This window comes from Haliotis asinina, chromosome 11 (genome assembly GCF_037392515.1).
Source record: "Haliotis asinina isolate JCU_RB_2024 chromosome 11, JCU_Hal_asi_v2, whole genome shotgun sequence".
Taxonomy (NCBI): Eukaryota; Metazoa; Mollusca; class Gastropoda; order Lepetellida; family Haliotidae; genus Haliotis; species Haliotis asinina.
This window is the reverse complement of record NC_090290.1, coordinates 13,281,389-13,307,713: the sequence shown is the minus strand read 5'-3', so window position 1 is coordinate 13,307,713 and position 26,325 is coordinate 13,281,389. Positions and strand designations below refer to the sequence as shown.

Here is a 26,325-nt window from a genome sequence, read left to right as displayed (position 1 = left end):
TGAGTGAATTTTAAGATTTACGAGGTTGATCTTCCGCCATCTAAGCCTAATAAATTACTTGATTTAAGTTCACGTCCATATATGGGACACACTTTTGCAGTGTGAAAATGCATGGACATATTTATTTATTGGCAACATGACACTTCATTTCTTTCATTGGTTGCTAAAGAAACCAGGTCACCATATGCGATGCAAATCCAAGACACAATGCATAGCGGCGAATGATATATATTCTTCAAACAAGAACGTTTACAGTTTGAATTTTAAGCTTGACACAAACCAACCGATGCTAAGTACCAACATGAAGGGGCATGGGTACCGACGACCAAACGCTTGAAAATAAGAAACGTTGAACAAAAACATAACGTATCACTCACGTCAGCAGCGAATCGGTACAATTAACGTCCATGAAATGCACGTGCACAATGAAATTGTGTATAGCAATGATCTGAAGCCTATGACTAAGATTTAAAAGTGAGTGAGTTAATATTTAACGTCACATCGGCAATATTTCAGCCATATCGTGACGAGAACATTTAACTCTGAAATGGAATGTATATCATAAAAAGCTGTTGACGTAGGACAGTAAAACAACTACAATATCACAATTAGAATTAAAACTAGCATGGAAAGTTAAAAATAATATCACTATTTGGACAATACAATATAGAAAAAAGCTATAGACTGCCAACAACAGAAGGTAGTTCACCATATTAGGGACCATGGGACTAAGATTTAAAAAGCCACATCAATGGTACTCCACATGCATTGCTGTATGACGACTATAGAATGAAAAGACTCACAGAAGCTCAAGGAGTGTGTGAATGAATTAAGTCACATCGGCAATATCATAGCCATATCGTAAATAAATCAAGTGATAAAATATTAAGAATCATATATAAATTATAAATCTGTCAACAAAGGACAGTACAACAAAGGACAGTATTCAGTTCTATATAAAAATATAGAACTAGCAATTGAATCTAAAATACTTGAACTATATATTACAATACAATATAAAAATAGGCTACAGATTACCAACGATTGAAGGTAGATCACCATACTAGGGGCCATGGGGCCTTACAGTTCATTAGCTTCCTCTATGCATATGGGCCCTAGCTGGATTTACATCCCCTCGGTCCTTAGCAATTAGGCACATCTAGACATACATTTAGACACATATACTACAATTAAAAAGGCGGAGAGTTTGAATTTACTTTGAATGTTTGTTGACTTACGTACCCTCTCAGGAGGACACAGAATCTTAACGACGCAACACCATCACCTGTTTACAAGGATGGGCGTCGTCGCAATATGAGGTTGCACTTCAGCGTGTCGAGACAGAGAATCTCAAACCTATGGACCAGATACAACACTATTTGGAATGATAATGACACACTCAGGTCAGTTACCACCGCCGCCCGGGATGGCTACATCAGGTTGAGACATCGTCGTTCAAATGACATGGTCGCATCATCCACAAGAATGCAAATTCCTGGACTGCACCGACAGTGCGCAATTGGTTATTAGAAGCCAAAGTCTTTGCCAGAAGACCCTTTGAACGTCACCTCGTTCATCGAAGCTGACGGTTGATCTGTGGGCCGTGAAAATGGTCGACCTGACAATAAAAACCTATTGTGATTGTATATCGTGAATGTGGCCTTTGCTCGTTGTAGATATATGTGGTTTTCACCTGTGTTTCTAATAAATGTGATACCCATATGTACCATCAATCTTGGAACGGTAATAGAGAAAACAATCCTAGCTCAATAGCTATAGATAGTTTAATAGCTCAATGGAACCCTTTTAACGGATAGAAAACAATGCAATGAGTGAGTGAGTGAGTTAACATTTAACGTCACATCGGCAATAGTTCAGCCATATCGTGACGAGGACATTTAATACTGAAATGGAAGATATGTATTTCATAAATAAACCTGTCGTCAAAGGACAGTAAAACAACTAGAATATCACAGAAAAGAATGTAAAACTAGTAACTTTACCTAAAACAATTTATCTATAGAGGACAATACAATATAAAAAAACGGGTATAGATTACTAACAACTGACGGTAGATCACCATACTAGGGACCATGGGGACTTGCAGTACTTTTGCTACCTGCATGGACTCTTTGACATTAAAATGGAATAAGTGTATTGTAGAAAAACCTGTCGTCAAAGCACAATAAAACAACTAGAATATCACAATCACATCAAAACTAGTGTGGAAAGGTAACACTAATATCTCTATTTGGACAATAGTGAATGGACCCTAGGTGGATTTACACCATCCCTTCTGCGCCGACGAGGGTATGAAGATTTTGCCAGAATTTACAATAACAAAACTACTAGGATTAAAAAGTATGGTTGATCAAGACTTTGAAAGTTGGACTTACTACCGTAGAGTGGTGGTCTACTTCAGTTGTTGGCCTTTCTCAGCCCCTTTTTATATTGCATTGTCATGATTTGAATTCTTATTTTAGAGATATATGCTGGTTTTATTTCTTGATATTGTGATATTCTAGTCGGTTTTACTCCCCTTCGATGACAGGTTTTCATAATTTACCATCAATTATTATGTAAACCAATTACATGTTCCCGTCACGATATGGCTGCAATATTTCCGATGTGACGATAAATTGTAACTCACTCACTGTCACTCATCCACTTTCTAACGGTGATTTGAGTAATTTTCTGGCAGTATGTTACTAGACTCTAGACCACCATGAGCATCGATCTATGTCGGACCGGGGAACTAGCTCTCTTATATTTTCAATATTTATGCAGGTCGCAGAAAGGGAGCTACACTTAGGGCATAGATACCATCTTTTGTCTAAATGTAGTTAGGAGGCATTTTGCATCAGCAGTTAAGCTGTGTAAAGTTTGGATTTGTAAGGAAAAACGGACTGTCGTACTCTACATATATATCACATTATTCGTCGTGCCCGTAAAATCTGTTGACGACACTTGAGTTGTTCGACGTGTGTTCATTGCCGTAACATATCCCTCCTTCAGTTGCCACGTTTGTCGAAGACTTTGCTGGATCGTTCAAAGTCATAGACACAGTTGTCAATACACCTGTATTGTTTGTCTACCCGATGGTCTCCAAACACTGGTGTCCTACAACGTGTGGTAATCTCATGACATTAGTGCCCCACACACGTGTGGCAATCTCCAGACACTGGTGTCCTACACTGTGTGCAGATGCTGGTGAAAAGAGTCTTGTGTTAACTGTCCATGGTAAAATCAGAAATGTGTGGCCATCTATGTGAAGGTAGCTACCACACATTGGTGAAAATAGTCTTGTGGTTACTGTAACATCAGACATTTGTGTACATTGTTTAGTATGCTGTGCGAAGGTGGCCACCACACTTTGGTGAAAATAGTCAACCTGATCGTGTCCTGTTGACAACAGGTGAAATCACTTCAACATGATATCAAGGTATGTGAGTTACTGTTTGAAACTGTTCCTCCAAGCAACTGTTATTCTGATGGTTGCATTTTCAGCACCGCGCATGAAGCAGTGTAAAACCTCGACGACTGAAAGGGATGGTTCTGTCATTATGAGGAACATTGGCATCAAACTGTGCCAGTTGAAATGTGCTGAAAGAGGTCAATGCTTGAGTATTCAGTACAATATTGACACTTTGACCTGTCGTGTATCAGGAACTGAATCAAGGAAGACCAAGATGAAGGACGGGTTTGTCAGCTTTGCAAGGAGTCTTTCAGATGTAAGTAAGAGTGAGTGAGTGATGAGCTAAAATTTAACATCACATCGGCAATATTTCAGCCGTATCGTGACGAGAACATATAAAGACAATCTGTCAACCAAGGACAGTAAAGCAACCAGGCTATCACAGACACATATTTAAAACTAGTAATTAAATCTAAAACAATTTGACTATAGAGGACGATACAATATAAAAACATGCGATAGACCGTCAACTACTGAAGGTAGAGATCACCATACCAGGGTCCATGGGGACGTACAGTACCTTTGCTAACTGCATAGACCCTAGTTGGATTTACACCATCCCCTCAGCCGCTGGCGATTGTACGAATGTTTAGCCAAATTTTAAAAGAACAAATATACTACGTTTAAAACCGGGTAAGCAAAATTTATACTGTGAACGTTTTGAGACTTACACACCGTTACAGGACAATAACTTTACGACACTTTAACCTCCATTGAGGATACCGCCACTAACAATACCAGTGGCTAATTTATACTACCAATCATTAAAATACATCTATCTACAACATATATTAATCAAACTTCAATCATGAAATAAATTTCTTTAAAAAACAACAACAATAATTAGATGAGAACTAACACTGGTAAAACGATCCTTAACAGTTTTGACATTGAAATATTCATCCCTTGTGATGGGTACGGGCATAAAACCCCTCTCAATAATGACATGACATCTCTTGTCTACGTCATTGGTTTGTTCCGGACTAATCGTTAGTGTTTATATGAATCTCAAATATTGATGATATAACATTTCTACTCAAAGCCATTGTTTCTTTCCGGACTGATATCGATAATTAGCAATAATTATTGTACTTCTCATGCTAAACACAAAACAAGTTAACCATCTTTGTGAAACTCCGTTACTTTGAATTGTCCAAACAGACAAGATATTCTTTAGTAAAAAGAGAAACACTAGCAAGGAAGGAAAGGTGTTGGCTTTCATATGATATGCAATATGTTACCCTTTCTTTTTATTTCATATTTAAAAAAAATGAAAGTTTCCAGTGGTGGGGTAGTGGGTGAAAAAACTGCTGAGTCATGACTTCAGCGCCCTCTAGTGAAAAATTGGTCAAGTTTTGACTCGTAAGACTGACATATTCAGACAATTCAGACATTTTTCCATAGGAACCAGTGTTCAAACCTTTTGGACCTCTAAGGTAAATAAATAAGGCCTTATCTCTTGGACTAGAAGGAAAGGTAATCAGTTCCCAAATAGCATGACCATTCCTAGGTTAAATATTCTATCCCTGTATGTAAACATGGCGCTCATTGGTACTGAAGTCAATTCTCCATATATTATCAAAAAGGTTTGCTATGGTAAAGAATAAAACACAATCATTTGCTTTTTGTCTTTGTTTAAATCCTTTGACATACATACCTCAATAAAGAGGAGGGTTACCATGCCAAACCTCCTCAGCACAGATCTCGAACGCTTCTTACCCATGTCCTTCCCAAGGTTAACATCGAGCTCCTTGCTACCAATTTAAGAGCAGATTCTCCTTGTTGAGTTTTTTACAAATGGAATGGCATGACTTTTGGACTCGACAAATGTAATACCCTTCACTTGATACGTGACAAGGTTACTAATGATGAATCGATCGGTCAAGTTACAAGTGGGAAGAGTGATTGACCTCGCCTTTCAAATGTATCGCTTGCATCACAAGTACACTGTCGTTAGGCTCCCCGTTGCTCCGGGTGCCCCGGTTTGGTATCTCCTGATCTCTTGGCGCAGATCAGGGTAGTGTCCGGGTTCTCAACTGGGAGTACAGTCCTTCTGACACACCGGGTAATTCAGATGGCTGCAGTGTTGGGGAGTCTACATATTTTCCGCAACGTTCTTGGTGGGTTCGACTAAGTAGCGTTTCTTGAGAGAAGTCCCGTTCGCTGTTTGGGCAAGAAGGGGCAAGGGCCCTGAGCTGATGATGATCTCTCTTCTGCATACTATTTGTAATCTAGAAAACATAATAATCTGTAAAACATATTCCAAATGATTACAACAGGTCTAGTGCCTAAAGGCACGAAGTCCTAATTACAAATGAGCTTTGTAAAAACACATAACACCAATTCTTTCTACTATTGGAAGGTATCAGCTGGTTCCTGTTCACCCAAGTGCAGTTTCGGGCAACGATGTTTGAAGACTCGATCTGGAAAGGCCACCTGTTTGCAAGGTAGTGGTCGGTATTTTAAGATTACATACACCAAAAACAAACGAAAAAAAATCCCAAACATAATTAAGACACAGTTATAGTTTGTTCATGATATGTAATACACATTTCCGATTATGCAAAGAAAACAGCTAGAGTGAGTGAATGAGTGAGTTAACATTTAACGTCACATCGGCAATATTTCAGCTATACCGTGACGGGAACTTAACACTGAAATGGAATATATGTGTAATACAAAAAACTGTCCTCAAAGGACAGTAAAAACACTAGAATATCACAGACATGAATATAAAACCAGCATGAAAAACTAAAACATTGTAATTAAAGAAGACAATACATTATAAAACAAGGGCTATAGATCGCCAACAACAGAAGGTAGATCACCATACTAGGGACCATGGGGACTTACAGTACCTTTGCTACCTGCATGGACCCTAGCTGGATTTACACCATCCCTTCAGGTGTTGGCGAGTGTACGAAATGCTAGCCAAATTTATAATGACAAGAATACTACGATTAAAAACCTGGTAAACTTAAATTTACATCGAATGTTTTTGGACTTACGTACCCTCTCAGGAGGACAATAATTTTACAATACTTCAACCCCCTTTGAGGGTACAGCCACTAACAATACAAATTACTAATCTAAGCTACCAATGATTTAAATACATCTATTTACAGAACATATTACTCACAATTCAACCAAAAGATCAATTTCTTTTTAAAAAAACAATAACTAACTGAGAATCAACAGACGTAAAAAGATCCCTGATGGTTCTGACATTGAAATATCTATCCCTTGTGATGGAGAATTCAACACAGTCAAGCAGAATATGCTTGACCGTGACTCTCTCATCAAAAGGGATACAAAATAGAGGATCCTCACCTTTTAACAGGTAGTTATGGGTAAATCTTGTATGGCCAATACGACATCGTCGTAGTATGACCTCTTCAAATCTGGACTGAGAACCCAAGTGGGTATAACCAATGTAAGGTTTTATTTCATGTAATTTATTGATACCCACTTGGCTGTCCCACTTCTTCTGCATCAGATCATGGATATAAGATCTAACGTGGGCTTTGTAATCAGAGTATGGAAAAAGAAGTGGTGTGACAGATTTGTTGAGTGCTGCTTTTGCAGCAAGATCGGCCATCACATTCCCAGAAATACCTACGTGACTGGGTAACCAACAAAAGACGATGTCGTATTGGCCAGTAGCAAGAGTATTATACAGTTCAATAATTTCTATTAAAAGTGGATGTTTACAAGAAATATTTTTAATAGTCTGAAGGCAAGAAAGAGAGTCGGAATATATTATATTGTTTACGTTTCGGGTGTCTTTGACTATATTTAAGAGCTGTTAATATGGCGTTCGCTTCTGCTGTAAAAATAGAACTATTGTCTTGTAATCTAAAAGATATTGTTCTGGATCCAATGACAGTAGCACAAGCAACTGCGCCACCGTCCTTGGACCCATCTGTAAATAAGGATTTGTAATTGTTATATGTATATTTCAATTGATTATATTCTTGTTTATACTGTAACTCATTCGTTTCTGATTTTTTAAATTTAGTTAATGTTAGATCCAGCTGTGGTTTAACCAACTGCCAAGGGGGAGAGGAAAGAAGACGGAAGGGAGCTATATCGTCCAGCAGCACCAATAAACGGCTTTATTCTGAGCCCAAGAGGTGGAACAAGAGAAGACTTTTTGATATATAAATCCTCATACAGAGGATTGAAGACACAGTTATATGCAGGGTTAGATTCGTTAGAGTATAGTTTTGTGATACATTGTAAAGATAATTTGATACGGCGTTGTGCAAGAGATGGTTCATCGGCCTCAACATATAGACTGTCAACAGGAGAGGTTCTAAAGGAGCCAAGACAAAGTCTTAGACCTTGATGATGGACTGAATCTAATAGTTTTAAGTTGCTTTTGCAGGCTCCATCATAGACAATGGAGCCATAATCAAGTTTAGAACGCACGAGAGATCGATATAGATGGAGAAGGGTAGCTTGATCCCCTCCCCATTTAGAATTTGATACCACTTTCAACAAGTCAAGTGCTTTCAGGCACTTAGTTTTAAGTGACTTAATATGCGGTAAAAACGTTAAGTGTGAGTAAAAAATGAGACCCAAGAACTTAGCTTCCTTCACAACTTTAACTGGTGTGCCATCTAGAGACAGTTCAGGGTCTTCATGTGGTTTATATTTACGACAAAAATGGATACAGTTAGTTTTCGATTTAGAAAATTTAAAGCCGTTTTCAAGACACCATCTTTTAATCTTGTTTAAACACAACTGTAGTTGCCGTTCAATGGTATGCATATTTTTACCACGACAAGAAATATTAAAATCATCCACAAATAACGATCCATCAACTGAATCCTTTAAAACTTTTGATAAACTGTTGATCTTTATACTAAAAAGTGTGACTGACAAAATACTGCCTGATCCTGATTGTAATGACCAGACAGGGTAGAACCCACGAGGACTTGAAATTGAAAAAAATGCCTATGAATTGAGGCAAACGACCTCGCAAACCGAAATCGTGTAAATCTCTCAGAATGCCATATTTCCAGGTTGTGTCATATGGCTTCTCAAGGTCAAAAAGATAGAGACAGCATGTTGTTTATTAATCAGCGCGTTTTTCACAAATGATTCTAAACGCACCAAGTGATCGACAGTACTTCTGTTTTTACGGAAACCACATTGTATATCTGTGATAAGGTTATTTGTTTCCAAGTACCAAACTAGTCGATTATTTATCATGCGTTCCATGGTCTTGCAAACACAGCTAGTTAATGAAATCGGACGATAATTGGATGGATCCGTATGATCACGTCAAGGTTTAGGTATTGGTACTACTATGGCATCACGCCATGAAGGAGGAAAGTTACCCGATGTCCAAATATCATCAAAAATATTTAGGAGAGTTTTCGGACAGGATTCTGGTAAATGTTTCAGGAGTTGATAATGTATGTTATCAGCTCCACTAGCAGTGTCATGAGCTTGATCAAGAGCAGTATGGAGTTCATGAATAGAAAACGTTTCATTATAATCTTCCCCATTATCAGATTTGAAATTAATAGTTTTCTTTTCTTGTTGTTTTGGATATTGCTGAAATTTAGGTACATAATTAGAAGAGGAAGAATGTTTAGCAAGGGTTTCACCCAGTTTATTAGCAATATCTGATTTATCAGTAAGCAATTGATCTTCATGTTTAAGATGATGGACAGTAGATTTAGTACCTTTACCTTTGATTTTCTGGACCATGTTCCACACCTTGGATATAGGTGTCCGAGAACTTATTGTGGATACATAATTTTGCCAAGATTGTTTAAAGATTGTTTTGTTCTGTTTAAAAGTACGCCGTGCTTTAGCATTTAAAATCTTAAATTTATTTAAATTATGCACCATAGAATAGCGACGGAAATAATGTTCTGCTTTTTTCCTTGCCTTCCTAGCTTGTTTGCACTCATCGTTGAACCATGGTTTTCTTATGTGTGGAACTGCAGAGGACTTTGGTATACACTGATCAGCTATGGAATTCAGTTCCTCAGAAAAAACATTAATAGCATCGGGAACGTCACTTAAACGTTCAGGTGTAAGTTTTTCAGCACACTGTGTTTTATATAAAGCCCAGTTAGCCTTTTTTAAAATTCCGCCTTGATGATGGAGGAACATCAGATGGAGTTAGAGATTTGAGAATAGTAGGAAAATGGTCACTTCCACAGAGGTCATCGTGGACTGACATTCAAATTCATTTAGTAGTTCTGAATTTGTCAATGACAAGTCAAGAGCAGAATAGGTCCCTGTCCTAGGGTGTAAATATGTGTTGGAACCATCATTATAAATACATAAATCATTGTCAGAAGAAAAGTCTTCCAACAATTTACCTTTAGCGGTAGTAGTTACACTACCCCATAGCGGGTGTGCCCATTCAGATCTCCCATTATAACACAGGGTTTCTGGAGTTCGTCATAGAGAGCTTGAAGATCGGTTTTGGCAAACGTCAAAGACAGAGAGATATAGAGTGAGCATAATGTAAAGGCAACGTGCAAAGTTAGTTGTACTGCAACAGCCTGAAGATTAGTATTAAGTGAAACGGGGCTATGGATAATGTTGTCTTTGATTAGAATGGAAGATCCTCCCGTGGCCTTATGACCTGGAGGTGAAAAGCAATGATATGCTTTGTAATGACGAAGATCCAAAGTATCTGTCTGTTTTAAATAGGTCTCCTGCAGACGGATCGCTGAAGGTGTAAAATCTTGGACTAATAGCTGTAATTCATGTAAGTTAGTCCTCAGTCCTCTGCAGTTCCACTGTAGAATATTGTTGCAATAAACTATCTTTTGGGGGGATTTATTGGGGATCTACCCTGCACTCTTTTGGAGGGCGACAAGCTATGTGCCCTAGAATTGACGTTTTCGGAAACGTCCATGTCTTCAAGAGATCCATATTTGTTGAACAATTGAATTTTATTTTGTGACCCTTTAGGAGCTCTGCCACTTTGTTGTTTTGAAGCATCAGGCTTAGGCTTAGGTTTACTTTTAACATTTTGTTGACTATGAGCTGTCGGTTGAGACTTTGAGTGTGAATGAGATGATGATGATTTGTGATCAGAAGAAGACTTGGATGTACTAGGAAGTGATTCCTCAGTCTGTGATGATAGAGCAGGGTATAGCATCTGTGGAGAGTTGCAATTTACCCAAGTCAAGGTAGTTTGGCAGCCTGTTGATGATTTTGTTCTTTTAAAGCTAGACTCAGATGGTGTTTTTGCTACTGTAGCATAACTTTCTTGAAGATCAGATATCTGTACCAGTTTTTTGCCTCAGAAAAGGAGATATTTTGAGTAAACTTTATTCTGTTTATCTCCATTTGCTCTTTCCAAATAGGACACTGTTTAGAAAATGACGAATGATCGCCTGAGCAGTTGGTGCATTTTTAAAATCACTGTCACAATCTTCCGTTGTGTGTGTTTTCTCACCACAGTGAGCACACACAACAGACAATGTGCAAGTGTTCACACCATGTCGATATTTCTAGCATTTAAAACACCGCAAAGGATTGGGGATGTACAAATCAACGTTAACATTGCAGTAACCTGCCATGATTGATTTGGGTGCATTTGGTGCAGAGAACAAAAACAGGTACGTGTTATTTGGAACAACCTCATTATTCTTCCGGCTTGAAAATCGTTTTACATCTATCACTCCTTGATTCTTCATTTCCGATACAATGTCAAACTCAGTCATATCTGCAAATAGACGGTCTCGATCTCTTACAATACCTTTACTGGTGTTCAGAGTTCTATGTGCAGACACCTTAACCGGAACTCCAACAAACATTTCAGTGGACAGCAGATTGGTTGCTTGTTGTTTTCTATTACATTCAAGCAACAGAGATCCTGAACGCAAGCGTTTCACATCTTTTATTTCTCCTGCTATTCCGTGGATACCTTTTGATATAGCAAACGGAATCAGCTTTAATGGAGTTTGATCAAGAGTCTCAAGAAGTAGGAAACGAGGCCAATAGTCAACAGATTTCGAAGGTCGCTGTTCATCATAATCAATGTCAAGTGGACGTTTCGTTTTTTTTGTTTGGGGTTTGGTATTCCCTGCTAAGTGGTAATGATTCGTCATCCGAGCTCCCCACCCACCACGGAGTATCACAAGGACAATGCTAAATACAAGCGGATCTCCAGCTTGCAGCACCAAGGATACCCGGATGATATACTCCAGCAGAAAAATTAAAAGATTAATAGTTCCACCAGATTGGCCCATGAGCCACCGCCTTCTGGGTATACGACTCTAGACAAAAACATACATAAAATGATGGGTTTGAACTAACAATTTCAAAATAGCCAAGCATGAAAAATCAAAGCAACAGTTTTATAAATTTTGAGCATTACATGGTTGTAGCTCAGGGCTTGGCGTGACCAGCCGATTGATAGAACTGGGCCAGTTCTACCACCCGTCTAGGTGAAGTAAGGGCCGAAGTGGTGTGTTGAGCAATAGGAGCAAAATGGTTCAGTCTCCTACTGCCCTCAACCACCAGACTACCGTCCTCCACCGACACGGGACGCAACCCACGGCAAACAGGTTGCCCAGTTTAGTCGCCTCTTACGACAAGAATGGGGTGCTGTGGACACATTCTGTCCCGGGTCCACATGGGAGAAAACAGCTAGAGAAAATTAGAAGCGTACCCATCGCCAACCCAAAGTGCTCAATGTTGTACTGGTGTTTACTACCCTCAAAACGAAGCAGCCGGGATACCAAACCCAGTCAGACCGGGTGCGCGTGCACTTTAGTGTAACAAAAAGTTTTCATTGGCTGGTTCGTTTGTTGAGGTGTCCGGATAAAAGTTTTAGGAAAGAAAGTACTATAAGAAAAGTCCTCAATTTGTCTAGGAAAAACGTTCCTCAGGAAAAAATGCCTATTTTGAAAACGAATACGCTCAGGTGTGTGTATAAAAAGGAGATGTTGGGTTTTGTATATACGTCCTCTTTCTCTGCATTTGCGTTCAATCCATTCACCAAATAATTAGAAGGTGAACTACTGTGTGACTGGAAACTGTTGTTCGTCCAAGTACAAAGCACAACTTGAAACTGACTATCCGCGTATGCACCGGTTTCCGTCCGATCCAGTCACCCGTGGAAAATAGATGTAGCTTGTTTGCAATCAATTGCAGCACACATCCTAAGATGTCATGTCTACAAGTACCACATCTACCTGCTCTGTAACAGGGACAGGTGCATGAGCCATTCAGTGGTCAGTGATATAGGTTGTGTATTGTATATTGTCTTTAGCAGACAGACCGGCAGACACATAGGTGTCAATACAACAGACACTGAGTATTGTCTGTGACAGAGGCTGCTCATCACAATCAACATGTTTCTATAGGCATGAATTAAACTATTTCAGTTTTCTAATGCTGCACTTTCGTGAAAATTGTATTTGCAACCCACCAACCCCATGCATAATGTGCGCAGCATTCACCCCTAGCTGGGGGTGAATTTAATAAATCGTATTTTGCATTTTTTTTAGTCGCGTTTTTTCTTCAACCTTGTTAGCTGATTTACCATTTTCGATAATTTGGTCATGTGAGTCCATACCGAAAGGTATCAGAATCTGCAAAGTCGGGTTTTGCGTGGCATGTGCTCTTTAAGCATTTCTCCTATCAAATCCCATAGACAAGATTGGACAACACTCGATCCTTAACGTTCTGTTGTGACAATCCTTGTCATAACTATATGATCTTGTAGCTTACGTTAGACTAACAATCACAATGGACCATTAACCATTGGACTATTACAGCAACTCTAAATATTTGGACCCACAATTTCAACTGGACTTTAGAACAACACTAAATACAGGCATTTATAAGTTTACCTTACACCTGAGACATCCCCTACCCATCGTCGCTAGAACTGCACTTGATCTACAATGAACGTCAGGGAGGAGACACCACGTTCATCGTTCTTCTGGATACGATCACCTTTTCGCTCACCTATCATCGTTATTTGGTAGCCATTAATATATCCAGCTTAAAGCTATCATGGAGATTTCTCGTGCATTTCGAGAGAGTGAGTGAGGATTTACAGTCACGTCGGCAATATTTGTTATTAAAACAAGAATGAAGTTCAGCATAAATACATATGAATTATTTAATGCCTTTCAACAAAGGACAGTAAAACAACTGGAATATCACCTGACGCAAATGAATCCATGCTGAATGGGTGGCGACGACAAAACGTTTGAAAAAAGTAAGGAACAAAACCGTAACGTTACTCTCACGTCTGTAGTGAACAGCTAAAACGATGAAATTGTGCATCACCCTTAGCTGAAGCCTATGACTGTATGCATTAGAGTGAGTGAGTGAGTGAGTTAACATTTAACGTCACATCGGCAGTATTGCAGCCATATCGTGACGAGAGCATTCTTAAAAAAGGAATGTATATGACGACGACGGACAGTAAAACAACTAGAATATCACAATAGGAAATAAAACTAGCGTGAAAAGTTAAAACAAATATTCCTAATCAGACAATACAATATAAAAACAGGCTATATAGATCACCAACAACTGATGGTAGATCACCATACTAGGGGCCATGGGGACTTACAGTACTTCTGCTACCTGCATGGTCCCTAGCTGGATTTACATCATCCCCTCAGCTGCTGGTGATTGTAAGCAAGATTAGCCACAAATTAAAATGACACATATTCTACGGCTAAGACAAAATGGAAGATCAAATTTTACTTGAAATGTTTTGGGACTTACGTACCCTCTCAGGAGGACAATAATTTTACAGTGCTTTAACCCCCCTCGAGGATACAACCACTAACACTCTAAGTTACTAATTCAAACTGCCAAGCATAAAATATTTATCTATTTACAATTCATTTAGCAAATCTAATTCTTTTAAAAATGCAATAATTAAATGAGAACTAACAGAATTAAAAAGATCCTTCAAAGTTCGTGAATTAAAATACTTATCCCTTGTGATGGAATATTCAACACAGTCAAGCAGGACATGCTTGACTGTGATTCTTTCATCACAAGGGATACAAAACGGAGGATCCTCACCTTTTAATAGATAACCGTGAGTATACCTCGTATGGCCAATGCGACATCGTCGCATAATGACCTCCTCAAATCTGGACTGACAACCCAAGTAAGTATAACCGATATAAGGTTTTATTTCATGTAATTTATTTATACCCACTTGGGTGTCCCACTTCTTCTGCATCAGATCACGGATATAAGATCTTATTGCAGCTTTATAATCAGAGTATGGAATAAGAAGTGGTGTTACAGATTTGTTGAGTGCTGCTTTAGCTGCAAGATCGGCCATTGTGTTACCAGAAATGCCAACGTGACTAGGTAACCAACAAAGGACAATGTCGCACTGGCCAGTAGCAAGATTATTGTACAATTCAATAATTTCAATTAAAAGTGGATGTTTACAAGAAATATTTTTAATAGCCTGAAGGCAAGAGAGAGAGTCTGAATAGATTATATACTGTTTATGTTTAGGGTGTCTTTGAACATATTTAAGAGCAGTTAATATGGCGTTTGCTTATGCAGTAAAAATAGAGCTGTTATCAGGTAATCTAGAAGAGATTGTTCTGGATCCAATGACAGTGGCACTAGCTACTGCGCCACCGTCCTTGGACCCATCTGTAAATAAGGATTTGTAATTGTTATATTTACTTTTTAATTGGTGATATGCTTGCTTATATTGTAAGTCATTAGTTTCTGATTTTTTAAATGATGTTAATGTTAGATCGATCTGTGGTCTAACCAGTTGCCAAGGGGGTGAAGAAAGAAAACGAAAAGGAGCTATATTTTCCAGCGCAATGCCGGCAGCAGTAATAAACGGCTTAATTCTGAGTCCAAGTGGCGGAACAAGAGAAGATTTCTTGTTGAAAGCATCCTCATAAAGAGGATTGAAGACACAGTTATATGCAGGGTTTGACTGATTGGGATACAGTTTTGTGATGTACTGTAAAGTTAATTTTATACGGCGTTGGTCAAGAGATGGCTCATCAGCCTCGACGTAGAGACTGTCAACAGGTGAAGTTCTAAAGGAACCAAGACAAAGTCTTAAACCTTGGTGATGGACAGAATCAAGAAGTTTCAGGTTGCTTTTGCATGCTCCACCATATACAATGGAACCATAGTCAAGTTTAGAACGGACTAATGATCGATATAGGTGTAAGAGGGTCGCCTGATCCCCTCCCCACTTCGAGTTGGAAACAACTTTCAACAAATCGAGTGCCTTCAGGCATTTGGCTTTAAGAGATTTAATGTGCGGCAGAAAAGTTAAATGGGAGAACAAAGATTAGGCCCAAGAACTTGGCCTCCTTTACAACTTTGATGAGAGTGCCATTTAAGGATAGTTCTGGGTCCTTATGAGGCTTGTATTTTCTACAAAAATGTATGCAGTTAGTTTTGGATTTAGAGAATTTAAAGCCGTTTTCAAGACACCATTTATTTATTTTGTTTAAACACAACTGCAGTTGTCGTTCAATAGCATGCATATTTCTACCACAACAAGAAATATTAAAATCATCCACAAATAATGATCCATCAATTGAATCATTTAAAACTTTGGATAAACTGTTGATCTTAATACTAAATAAAGTGACAGACAAAATACTACCTTGAGGAACACCCTGATCCTGATTGTAATGATCAGACAGGGTAGAACCCACTCGGACTTGAAATTGCCGGTCTTTTAAAAACTGTGATATAAAAAAGAGGCATACGGCCCCTCAAACCAAAATCATGTAAATCCTTTAGAATACCATGCTTCCAGGTCGTATCATAAGCTTTCTCAAGATCAAAGAAAATTGATACAGCATGTTGTTTATTCACCATAGCATTTTTAACAAAGGATTCTAACCGTACCAAATGGTCAATGGTACTACGATTTTTCCTGAAACCGCATTGAATATTTGTTATAAGGTTATTGGTTTCAAGATACCAAACTAATCTATTATTCACCATACGTTCCATGGTTTTACAGACGCAGCTAGTGAGAGATATTGGCCTGTAATTTGACGGATCTGTATGATCCCTGCCAGGTTTAGGTACTGGTATTACGATGGCAGTACGCCATGAAGGAGGAAATTCTCCAGATGTCCATATTTGATCAAAGATATCTAAAAGTGTTATCAAGCAAGGTTCGGGTAAGTGTTTCAGTAGCTGGTAATGTATATTATCATCGCCAGTTGCAGTGTCATGAGCTTGCTCAAGTGCAGTATGCAGCTCATGTAATGAAAACACTTCATTATAATCTTCACCATTATTTGAGTCGAAATTAAGTTTTGCCTTTTCCTGTTGTTTTTGATATTGCTGAAACTCAGGGACATAATTTGCCGATGAAGAATGTTTGGCGAGAGTTTCGCCAATTTTATTGGCTATCTCAGATTTGTCTGTAAGTACATTATCACCCTCCCTAAGATGGTGAACAGCAGATTTTGAACCTTTGCCCTTAATTCTTTGAACCATGTTCCATACTTTGGACACTGGCGTACGTGAATTAATCTTGGAGACATAGTCCCTCCAAGATTGTCGTTTATTTTGTTTGAAGGTACGACGTGCCTTTGCATTGAGCATTTTAAATTTGTTTAAGTTGTGGACAGTTGGGTGATGGCGGAAATATTTCTTAGCCTTTTTCCTCGCTTTTCTGGCCTGTCGGCAATCCGAGTTAAACCATGGTTTTCTTATATGTGGACTGACAGAGGACTTTGGAATACATCCATCAGCTATTTCATTCAAAACATCAGAGAATATCTGAATGGGGTCTACAACAGCACTAAACAATTCAGGTTTTAGTTTGCTTGTGCATAAAGTTTCAAACATCAACCAGTTTGCTTTTGTGAAATTCCGCCTTGTACATGGTGGAGTATCAGATGGATTTACTGCTGAAAGTATAGTTGGGAAATGGTCACTCCCACAAAGATCATTGTGAACAGACCATTCAAAGTCATTGAAAAGGTTCGCATCAGTTAGAGACAAATCAAGAGAAGAGTAGGTGCCAGTAGCAGGATGCAAATAAGTATGGGAATCATCATTAAATATACACAGGTCGTTATTAGTGATGAGATCCTCCAGTCGTTTACCTTTAGTATTAGTATTTCTACCTCCCCAGAGTGGATTGTGTCCATTCAAATCCCCCATGATAATACATGGTTTTGGAAGCTGATCATAAAGATTTTGAAGATCAGCTTGCTGGAGAGCTGCAGATGGTGGAATATAAAGTGAACAGAGAGTGAAAGCAACGTGAAGTGTCAGACGCACAGCAACAGCTTGAAGATTAGTCTTAAGCACAACAGGGCTGTGGATAACATCTTGCCTCACAAGAATTGAAGATCCTCCAGTGACCCTTTCACCTGGAGGAGAAAAAGAATGGTATGCTTGGAACTGGCGCAAAGCTATAGTATCGTTCTGCTTTAAATAAGTCTCTTGCAGGCAGAAAGCTGACGGTTTAAAATCTTGGACCAATAATTGTAATTCATTGAAGTTGGTCCGCAGTCCTCGACAATTCCACTGTATAAGAGTATTCGGAAACATTATTATTTGGGTGGATTGATTGGGGATCTACCCCGCACTCTCCTTGAGGGCGAAACGCTGTGTGCCCTCGGTTGGATGTTTTCCATAACATCCATCTGTTCAAGTGATCCAAACTTATTGAAAAGTTGGATCTGGTTATTTGACCCCTTTGAAATTCTCGAATTTTGTTGTCCTTTTGATGATTCTGATGTTGGTTTAGGCTTGGATGGTTTAACATTATGCTGAGTTTGAGGTTTTTGTCCTTTTGAACGATCTTGAGACAGAGATGACGACTGTGGCTGAGCTTGAGAGTGATGTTGTGTGACTGAAAGTGATTTAGTAGTTTGTGTGGCCTGTTCGCTAGTATAAATCCCAGGTGCTTCTGTGCTGATCCATGTGAGATCTGTTTGGCAGTCTATAGATTTAGTTGTTACTTTAGGTTTCAAAGCTGCACTAACAACGGATGCATAGGAATCTGTACCATCATTAGATTCGACAAGTTTCCTAGCTTCAGAGAAGCTGATGTTTCTGGAAAATTTAATCTTATTGATTTCCATCTGTTGTTTCCAGATGGGACAGTCTTTGGAAAAGGATGAGTGATTTCCTGAACAATTTGTACATTTCTTGATATCACTATCACAGTCTTCAGTTGTATGAGACTGCTGACTGCAGTGTGCACATGTAACTGGTCTTGTACAGGAATTGACGCCATGGCCATACTTTTGACATTTAAAACATCGTAAGGGATTTGGAATGAAAATATCAACATTGATATTACAGTAGCCGGCTTTAATTGATCTGGGGGCAGTTGGTGCTGAAAAGGAAAAGAGATAGGTGTTAGTGAGTTGAGTTTGAGAATTTTTCCTGGTTGAGAATCTTTTCACGTATAACACACCTTGGTCTCTCATTTCAAAAGCTATTTCACTTTCAGTCATGTCTGCAAACAACTGATCTCTATCACGTACTATTCCTTTGCTGGTATTGAGAGTTCTGTGTTCAGTGACTGAAACTGGAACACCGACAAGCGAAGTGATTGACAGAAGGTTAACAGATTGCTGTTTTTTACTGCATTCAATCAGCAAAGAGCCTGATCTCAATCTTTTGATGTTTTTAACCTCGCCAGCTATGCCATGAACACCCTTTGATATTGCAAATGGGTTCAGTTTCAGAGGTGTCTTGTCACTAGCCTCTACAACAAGAAAACGTGGCCAATATTCTGTTTGTTTTGAAGTTTGTGGTTCATCATCATGATTAAGTGGACGTTTGGTCTTTTTTGAGGGGGTTTCGTATTCCATGTTCAGGTTATATTGGTTCGTCATCCGAGCTCCCCACCCACCACGGAGTATCACAAGGACAATGCTAAAAACAAGCGGATCTCCAGCTTGCAGCACCAAGGATACCCGGATGATATACTCCAGCAGAAGAATTATAAATAATTAATCTACCAGATTGGCCCATGAGCCACCGCCTTCTGGGCATAAGACTCTAGGCAAAAATATACATGAATTTGAGGAGTTGAAATAGAGTTTGAAAAATGCGCCAAGACTTTAAAAATGGTATACTACATTACTCATATTATTGTATAAGGGTACATAATTTTACCACAGGGCTTGGCGTGACCAGCCGATTGATAGAATCGGGCCGATTCTACCACCCGTCTAGGTGAAGTAAAGGCCGAAGTGGTGTGTTGGGCAAAGGGAACACGATTCAGGCTCCCAGTGCCCTCAACCACCAGACTACCGTCCTCCACCGACACGGGACGCAACCCACGGCAAACAGGTTGCCCAATTCGGTCGCCTCTTACGACCCGCAATGGGGTGCTGTGGACACATTCTGTCCCGGATCCACACGGGAGAAGAGCACTTAGCGTTACCCAGCACCCACCACGAGGAGGTGGCTCTTCACGGGTGCCGTATGCATTAGAAGCCACATCAATGGTACTCAACATTCAGTTCTTTGAACCACTAGAGACGACAAGAAAATGGAAATACTGACAGCTCAATGACACAACGCCGTCGGGACCCGTGAAGGTACCGAGGTAGAAGAGGCCTTTAGCAAACCATGCTTGCCATAAAAGGCGAATGTGCTTGTCGTAAGAGGCGACTAACGGGATCGGGTGGTCAGGCTCGCTGACTTGGTTGGCACGCCATCGGTTCCCAATTGCGCAGATCGATGCCCATGTTGTTGATCACTGGATTGTCTGGTCCAGACGCGATTATTTACCATATAGATGAAATATTGCTGAGTGGGGGGGGGGGGGGGGTGGGGGGGGGGGGGGGTGGTGTAAAACTCACTCACTCACTTACTCACTCGGTCGTTGGCAAGGACAGGTATGACGTGGCAAGGTGGTAAGGCACTTCATTGGTCCCAGACAGGCCATCTCAAACCTATGGACCCGATGCAACAATACTGGGAATGTTATTGACAGACCCAGGTCAGGTCGACCCACAGTTGCTTCCACCGCCCCCAGGATGACTACATCCGGTTGAGACATCTTCGTTCAAACGACATATCCGCATCATCCACAACAATCCAAATCCCTGGACTGCAACGAAAATAATGATAATTGAAAATGTGAACATGATAACGGCCTCCCATGGAGGCCAATGAAAGGTTCTGGAAACAGTTATGTTTTATACCAGGCAACTGTAACCTGGGCCATGGGCCAGTGATTATGACTAGGCAATGCACGAGAAAATAACGAGGTCGTTTGTTTGATACAACTCCCCAAATTGCTCGAGGAATGTTATAAAAATGTTCAAATCTAATACAGCTCCTGGGCCTGATGGCATTCAAAACCGGTACTAAAAACTGTTCCCCTGTCTCCAAACACCATCCTTTGATATTTCTGCTCAATAAAGAGGAGGGGTACCATGCCGGACCTCCTCAGCCCAGATCCCCATCTCCTCTACATGGATAACATCTCGCCAAGATGAAGTCGGTTGGTCTCAAATGTGACACTGTGGGCTTCCTTCCTGCTGCTCAGGACAAGTCACTTCACCCTTGTAATCGCCTAAATGTGATTCTAAAAGAAACTATTTCCATGAAATTCGATTATGCAATGAATTTACAGAGACTATCTAACACCTTGTCAATGGATGCCCTTCCTTGGCACAAACAGCATATATTTATAGACATCATGGAATGTCACGCTGCTTTTATTTTATAGTGCGACCCATCGTTAAATGATGCTTTTAAACATCTGTGGAATAGGCCTAATGAAAAAAATTCCTGACAACAATCCTGACCTAGTCCTTTCTGAAAAAGCCGATGAATTTTCTGTTCGTTTTGACAGCAACGTGTTTGGCAAGATTGAGTAAAAGCATGATGAATATTCAAACCTTGCCTTTGAACTGTCTCGTTTGCATCCCAATTTCACTAACATCAGGTTCCCCATTGTTCTTGGTGCCCTTGGTGTGTTACCTCTTGCTCTCTTGTCGCAGACCCGGGTAGCGCCCTGGTTTTCCACTGGGAGCGCGGTCCTTCTGAGAATCTGGGAGAAGTCCCATTCGTTGTCTGGGCTGCGCGTAGAGGGGACAAGGGCTCTGAGCTGATTTTGTGTAAGTGACTGAGTTAATGTTTAGCGTCACATCGGCAATATTGCACCTACATCATGACGAGAACAAATTAATTTATATCAATATCAAAATGAATAGATTGAGAACGTAAAACCTTGTCATGGAAGGACAGTAAAACACGAGACTATCACAGATATGAACATAAAAGCTAGTTCACCTAGCAACTGAAGGTGATGATGAGGCCTTATGAGTCTTGACTGTCCCAGGATCACCCGAACACTTTCTACTGCATATTATTTTTAATCTGTAAAACATAATAGTAATAGTCCATTTATCGTGCGCATTACTCCATGTACAATGCAAATCTGAAACAATCTGATTATTACCCCGGTTAACCCAAGCTGCCGGTTACGTGTTAGAAGGTTAGTGGGTACATGACTAATGCCGCCGGGTACCCATTTTCTGCTAGGTGAACAGCGCCAATTTTAAACAAACTCACTTGCCCAAGGTGAGACCACATGTGTCACGTGACCAGACAGTGTGCGCATGGCGATGGGAAGACAGACTACTGGACAGAAGACCAGTTCAAATTAACGTCGTTACCGTCATCAACGTCAAGGTCCTCGTGAACGTCCACCTCCTCGTGGTGGGTGCTGGGTAACGCTGAGAGCCATTCACCCCCGTTGTGAACCAGGGGGGATATTTTGACCACCAAACCTTTTGCCATAGGTTGCGGCCCTGTGTCGGTGGAGGAAGGGATCCTCGTGGTTGAGGGCAATAGGACCCTGAAACCGTGTTCCTGTTGCTCAACACACCACTTTGGCCCTGGCTTCACCTAGACGGGTGGTTCAGTGAGTCCGGTTCAATCAATTGGCTGGTCACGTCGGGCCCTGTGCATAGTTAGTATCATGGCACGTATCTATGTTTCTGGTCTCTGCTATTCTAAATTCAAGTTATTCATGATATTGCTTTGCCTATCGCACTATGCCTGAAAGCGGTGGCTCTTGGGCCAATCTGGCATTACTGACTTCCAAGTTCTAACTGTCTTCGGAGACTGTCATGGATGGAACCAACTTTTATTCTGCTTGACAATATTGGCTAACTGTGTCTGTATTGCTTGAGTATAACATCCGTGTAACCCTGGTGGTTCATCATTGGTTTCCCCTTTAACGCCGTCCTTGTTGACACTCCATGGTGGGTGGGAAGCAGGGATGTCGAATCTACATCCATTCATTATGGCTTCCCAACAACTCTCTGGTTCTCGATCACAATAAATAATTAATCCAAGAGAAAGCATGTAGATATAGAAAAAAAAACTGTCTCGTCTCCTTCTAATGAATCAGAGACAAATTTAGAGTTGGCCCCGTTTCCTGGTTGTACGGGGAATTGAAGGACAACCATTAAAACCTAACCCTTCCGCAATATCAAAAGCTATTGCAGGAATATGCGCCGAAGTGAAAAGCGTTACCCGTCTGAGAACAGGTTCCTTGCTGCTGGAATGTGCCAGGAAACAACAGGCTATTAATTTTCTTAAAGCTCGTCAGTTTGCAAATACATGAATTGCTGTCTCACCACGTGAGTTGAGTTCATGTTCGTGATCGAGCAAAATGCCTCTCTGACATGACGGAAGTTGATATCGGAACAGAACTTAAATCTCAAATTGTCACTTCTGAGAAAAGATTCACAAGAAAAGATAGTGACACCACTGTCAAACAAACACTTATCTGTTCACATTTTGTCTTTCTACCATACCAAAAGTAGCTGGCTACTTTAATATTGAGGTGGAAGCCGTCACCCTTAATCCACTTCGGTGATTTAAATGTCAGCTGTTAGGACACGGTGCTAACACATGCAAGAACTCCCCACAATGTTCTCGTTGTAGAGAAAAACATGAGAATGCCGAGTGCAGATATGACATCAAATGTGCAAACTGTCAAGGAGATCATATGTCCTCATCACGATCATGTTCAGTCTTTGAACAACAAGCCCTATTTCTCAAACTAAAACAATAATATATCCTCTGCTAAGGCAAAGAAACTTTTACCAGTCACATATGCAATCTCCCAACCAAAAACATACTCTCCTGTAGTATCTACCTCCCGTCCAACAGTTGATCACGAGTATCAGACCTCCATAACCTGGGTATCAGAAAAGCGGAACATTCTGTATACAGTTCCTGATGAGGCTACAGGAGCATCCACCCAAACAGATTTGATGCCTGAACAAAACCTTCACTATGGATCTGAAAGGAAAGCAACAATGTCCAGAAAAGAACAGAAACAACAAGGACGAAAGGAAGCCAGGGCCCTTAAACATACTGACTTCCCCTAACCATTATACGTGCCTGTAGAGGTTCATAACACCAATGAACCGCTAGATATGGAGACAAGCCCTTCACAGTCATCCCAGCATAAAGGGACTTCGTCTAGTTCACGCTCTTCTATTGAGTCCCCATGAGTCGCTCTCATAATGATATCCAGTGGAATTGCAGAGGCCTTAGAAACAATTTTAATGAACTTCAACTATTATCACAAGATTTTAAACCACCAGCTTTTAGTTTACAAGAGACATATCTGAAAAGACAGATAGATTTGACTTTCGTCAGTATAACTCATTTCATTCGTTTTCACCTCCAGGTGATAAAGCCACTAGTGACATTTCTATTTTGGGAGGGAGGGCGTTATTCATAGCCCTGTTCCACTTAAAAGCAATCTTCGGATTGTTGCTGTACGGCTTTCCTTAGAAATAACTTTCATGCTTTGTTCTGTGTACATGTGCATTTCAGCATCTTCTGCTGTTCAGCCGTCTGATATCCAGGATCTATACGACCAACTTCCCAAACCCTGTATTATCATGGGTGATCTTATCGGACATAACCCTTTACGGGGAAGTACTGGTACTAACAATAAAGGGGAAATACTTGAAGACTTCATAACTAATAACAACGTATGCATATTTAATGATGGATCAGCCACTTATTTACATCCTGGTACAGGAACGTATTCTGCACTTGATTTGTCACTCTCAGATCCCGATATATACAATGATTTTGAATGGTCAGTCCATGATGACCTTTGTGGAAGTGATAATTTTCCAACAAAATTCTCACAGCTATAAATCCGACAGATCACCCAGCTACGACTGAATTTGGTAAGGCCAACTGGCCATTATTTCGGACAGTGTGCACATAGAAATTGAAAAATGACCTTTTAGTCAATATTCTGGATCCGATTCTGATAAACGGGAGAATATAACTAATGAAACTATACCTAACTCCACACGTTCGTAAATCATGGTTAAATGATGAACGTAAACAGGCCAGAAAGAACAGGAAGAAGGCCGAGAAGGTGTTTCGGCGACATTCTATAGTCCATAATTTAGACAAAGCTAAAATTCTAAATGCTAAGGCTTCACGCACCTTCAAACAAAAAAAGCGTCAATCTTGGCGAAATTATGTGTCTAAGATAAATTCCCGCACACCAGTATCAAAAGTATGGAATATGATTCAACGAATAAATTGTAAAGGTTCCAAATCTACTGTCCACCATCTGAAGGATGGTGACGATGTATTGACAGAGACGGCTGACACTGCCAATGAGCTTGATGAAGCTCTCGCCAAACATTCGTCTTCATCAAATTACGAGTTTCAGAAACAGAAGGAGAAGAAAAAACTCAATTTTAACTCAGACGAAGGTGAAGACTGTAATGAACTATTTTCATTACACGAGGTATTTACAGTCCTTGAGCAAGCTTATGATACAGCAACAGGGGCTGATGATATTCATTATCAGCTCCTGAAACATTTACCTGAACCATGCCTGGAAACACTGCTATATGTATTTGATATGATATTTACTACATGGAACTTCCAAAATTCATGGCATAAAGCCATTGCAGTTCTTATACCAAAGTCTGGCCGGGATCATACTGATCCTTCGAATTACAGGCCAGTCTCTTTGACGAATTGTGTCTGTAAAACCATGGAACGAATGGTAAACAATAGATTAACCCGGTATCTTGAAACCAATAATCTTATAACAAATATTCAATGTGTTTTCAGGAAAAATCGTAGTACCACTGACCATTTGGTACGTCTAGAACCCTTTGTAAAAATGCTATAGTAATTAAACAACATGCAGTATCGATATGCTTTGATTTGGAGAAAGCATACTATACCAATTGGAAGTATGGCATTTTAAAGGATTTACATGACTTCGGTTTAAGGGGTCGTTTACCTCCTTTGATATCACAGTTTTTAAAAGACAGGCAGTTTCAAGGGTTTTACCCTGTCTGACCATTATCATCAGGATCAGGGTGTACCGCAAGGTAGTATTTTGTCTGTAACGCTTTCTGTATCAAGATAAACAGTTTATCCAAGCATTCAACTGACGGATCGGCACCCGTGCCGACTTCCCCGTATTGGACCAGGGGGGATATTTGGTCCACCAACCCGTTAGCCGTGGGTTGCGGCAATGTGTCGGTGGAGGAAGGGATCCTGGTGGTTGAGGGTAACAGGGGCCTGTGACCGTGTTCCTGTTGCTCAACACACCACTTTGGCCCTGACTTCACCTAGACTGGAGGTTGAATGGGCCCGATTCAATCAATATGCTGGTCACGCCATGCCCTGTGCATAGAAAGTGCTTACATTTTGCACTTACATTTTTCGGGTATTGGTCATTTTAAAATCTAGTGTACAAATTATTGATACATTTACTTACCTAGAGTCCTATGCCAGTAGGCGGTGGTTCATGGGTCAATCTGGTTATACAGACCTCTGAATTCCGTGTTCTTAAGAACAGTTTCATGGGCCGAACCAGTCTG

At 40.1% G+C, this 26,325-nt stretch overlaps 1 protein-coding gene across 1 annotated transcript in view; it reads left to right on the top strand.

Annotated features, from left to right (window-relative positions):
* Window positions 1–26,325, top strand: part of LOC137255279 (serine/threonine-protein phosphatase 6 regulatory ankyrin repeat subunit A-like) — a 57,187-nt gene that overhangs the window by 14,546 nt on the left and 16,316 nt on the right. The window contains exons 5-7 of the mRNA XM_067792732.1: window positions 3,508–3,735; window positions 24,290–24,394; window positions 25,030–25,197. Coding sequence (XP_067648833.1) covers window positions 3,508–3,735; window positions 24,290–24,394; window positions 25,030–25,197 — 501 coding nt within the window. The remainder of the gene's footprint in view (window positions 1–3,507; window positions 3,736–24,289; window positions 24,395–25,029; window positions 25,198–26,325) is intronic.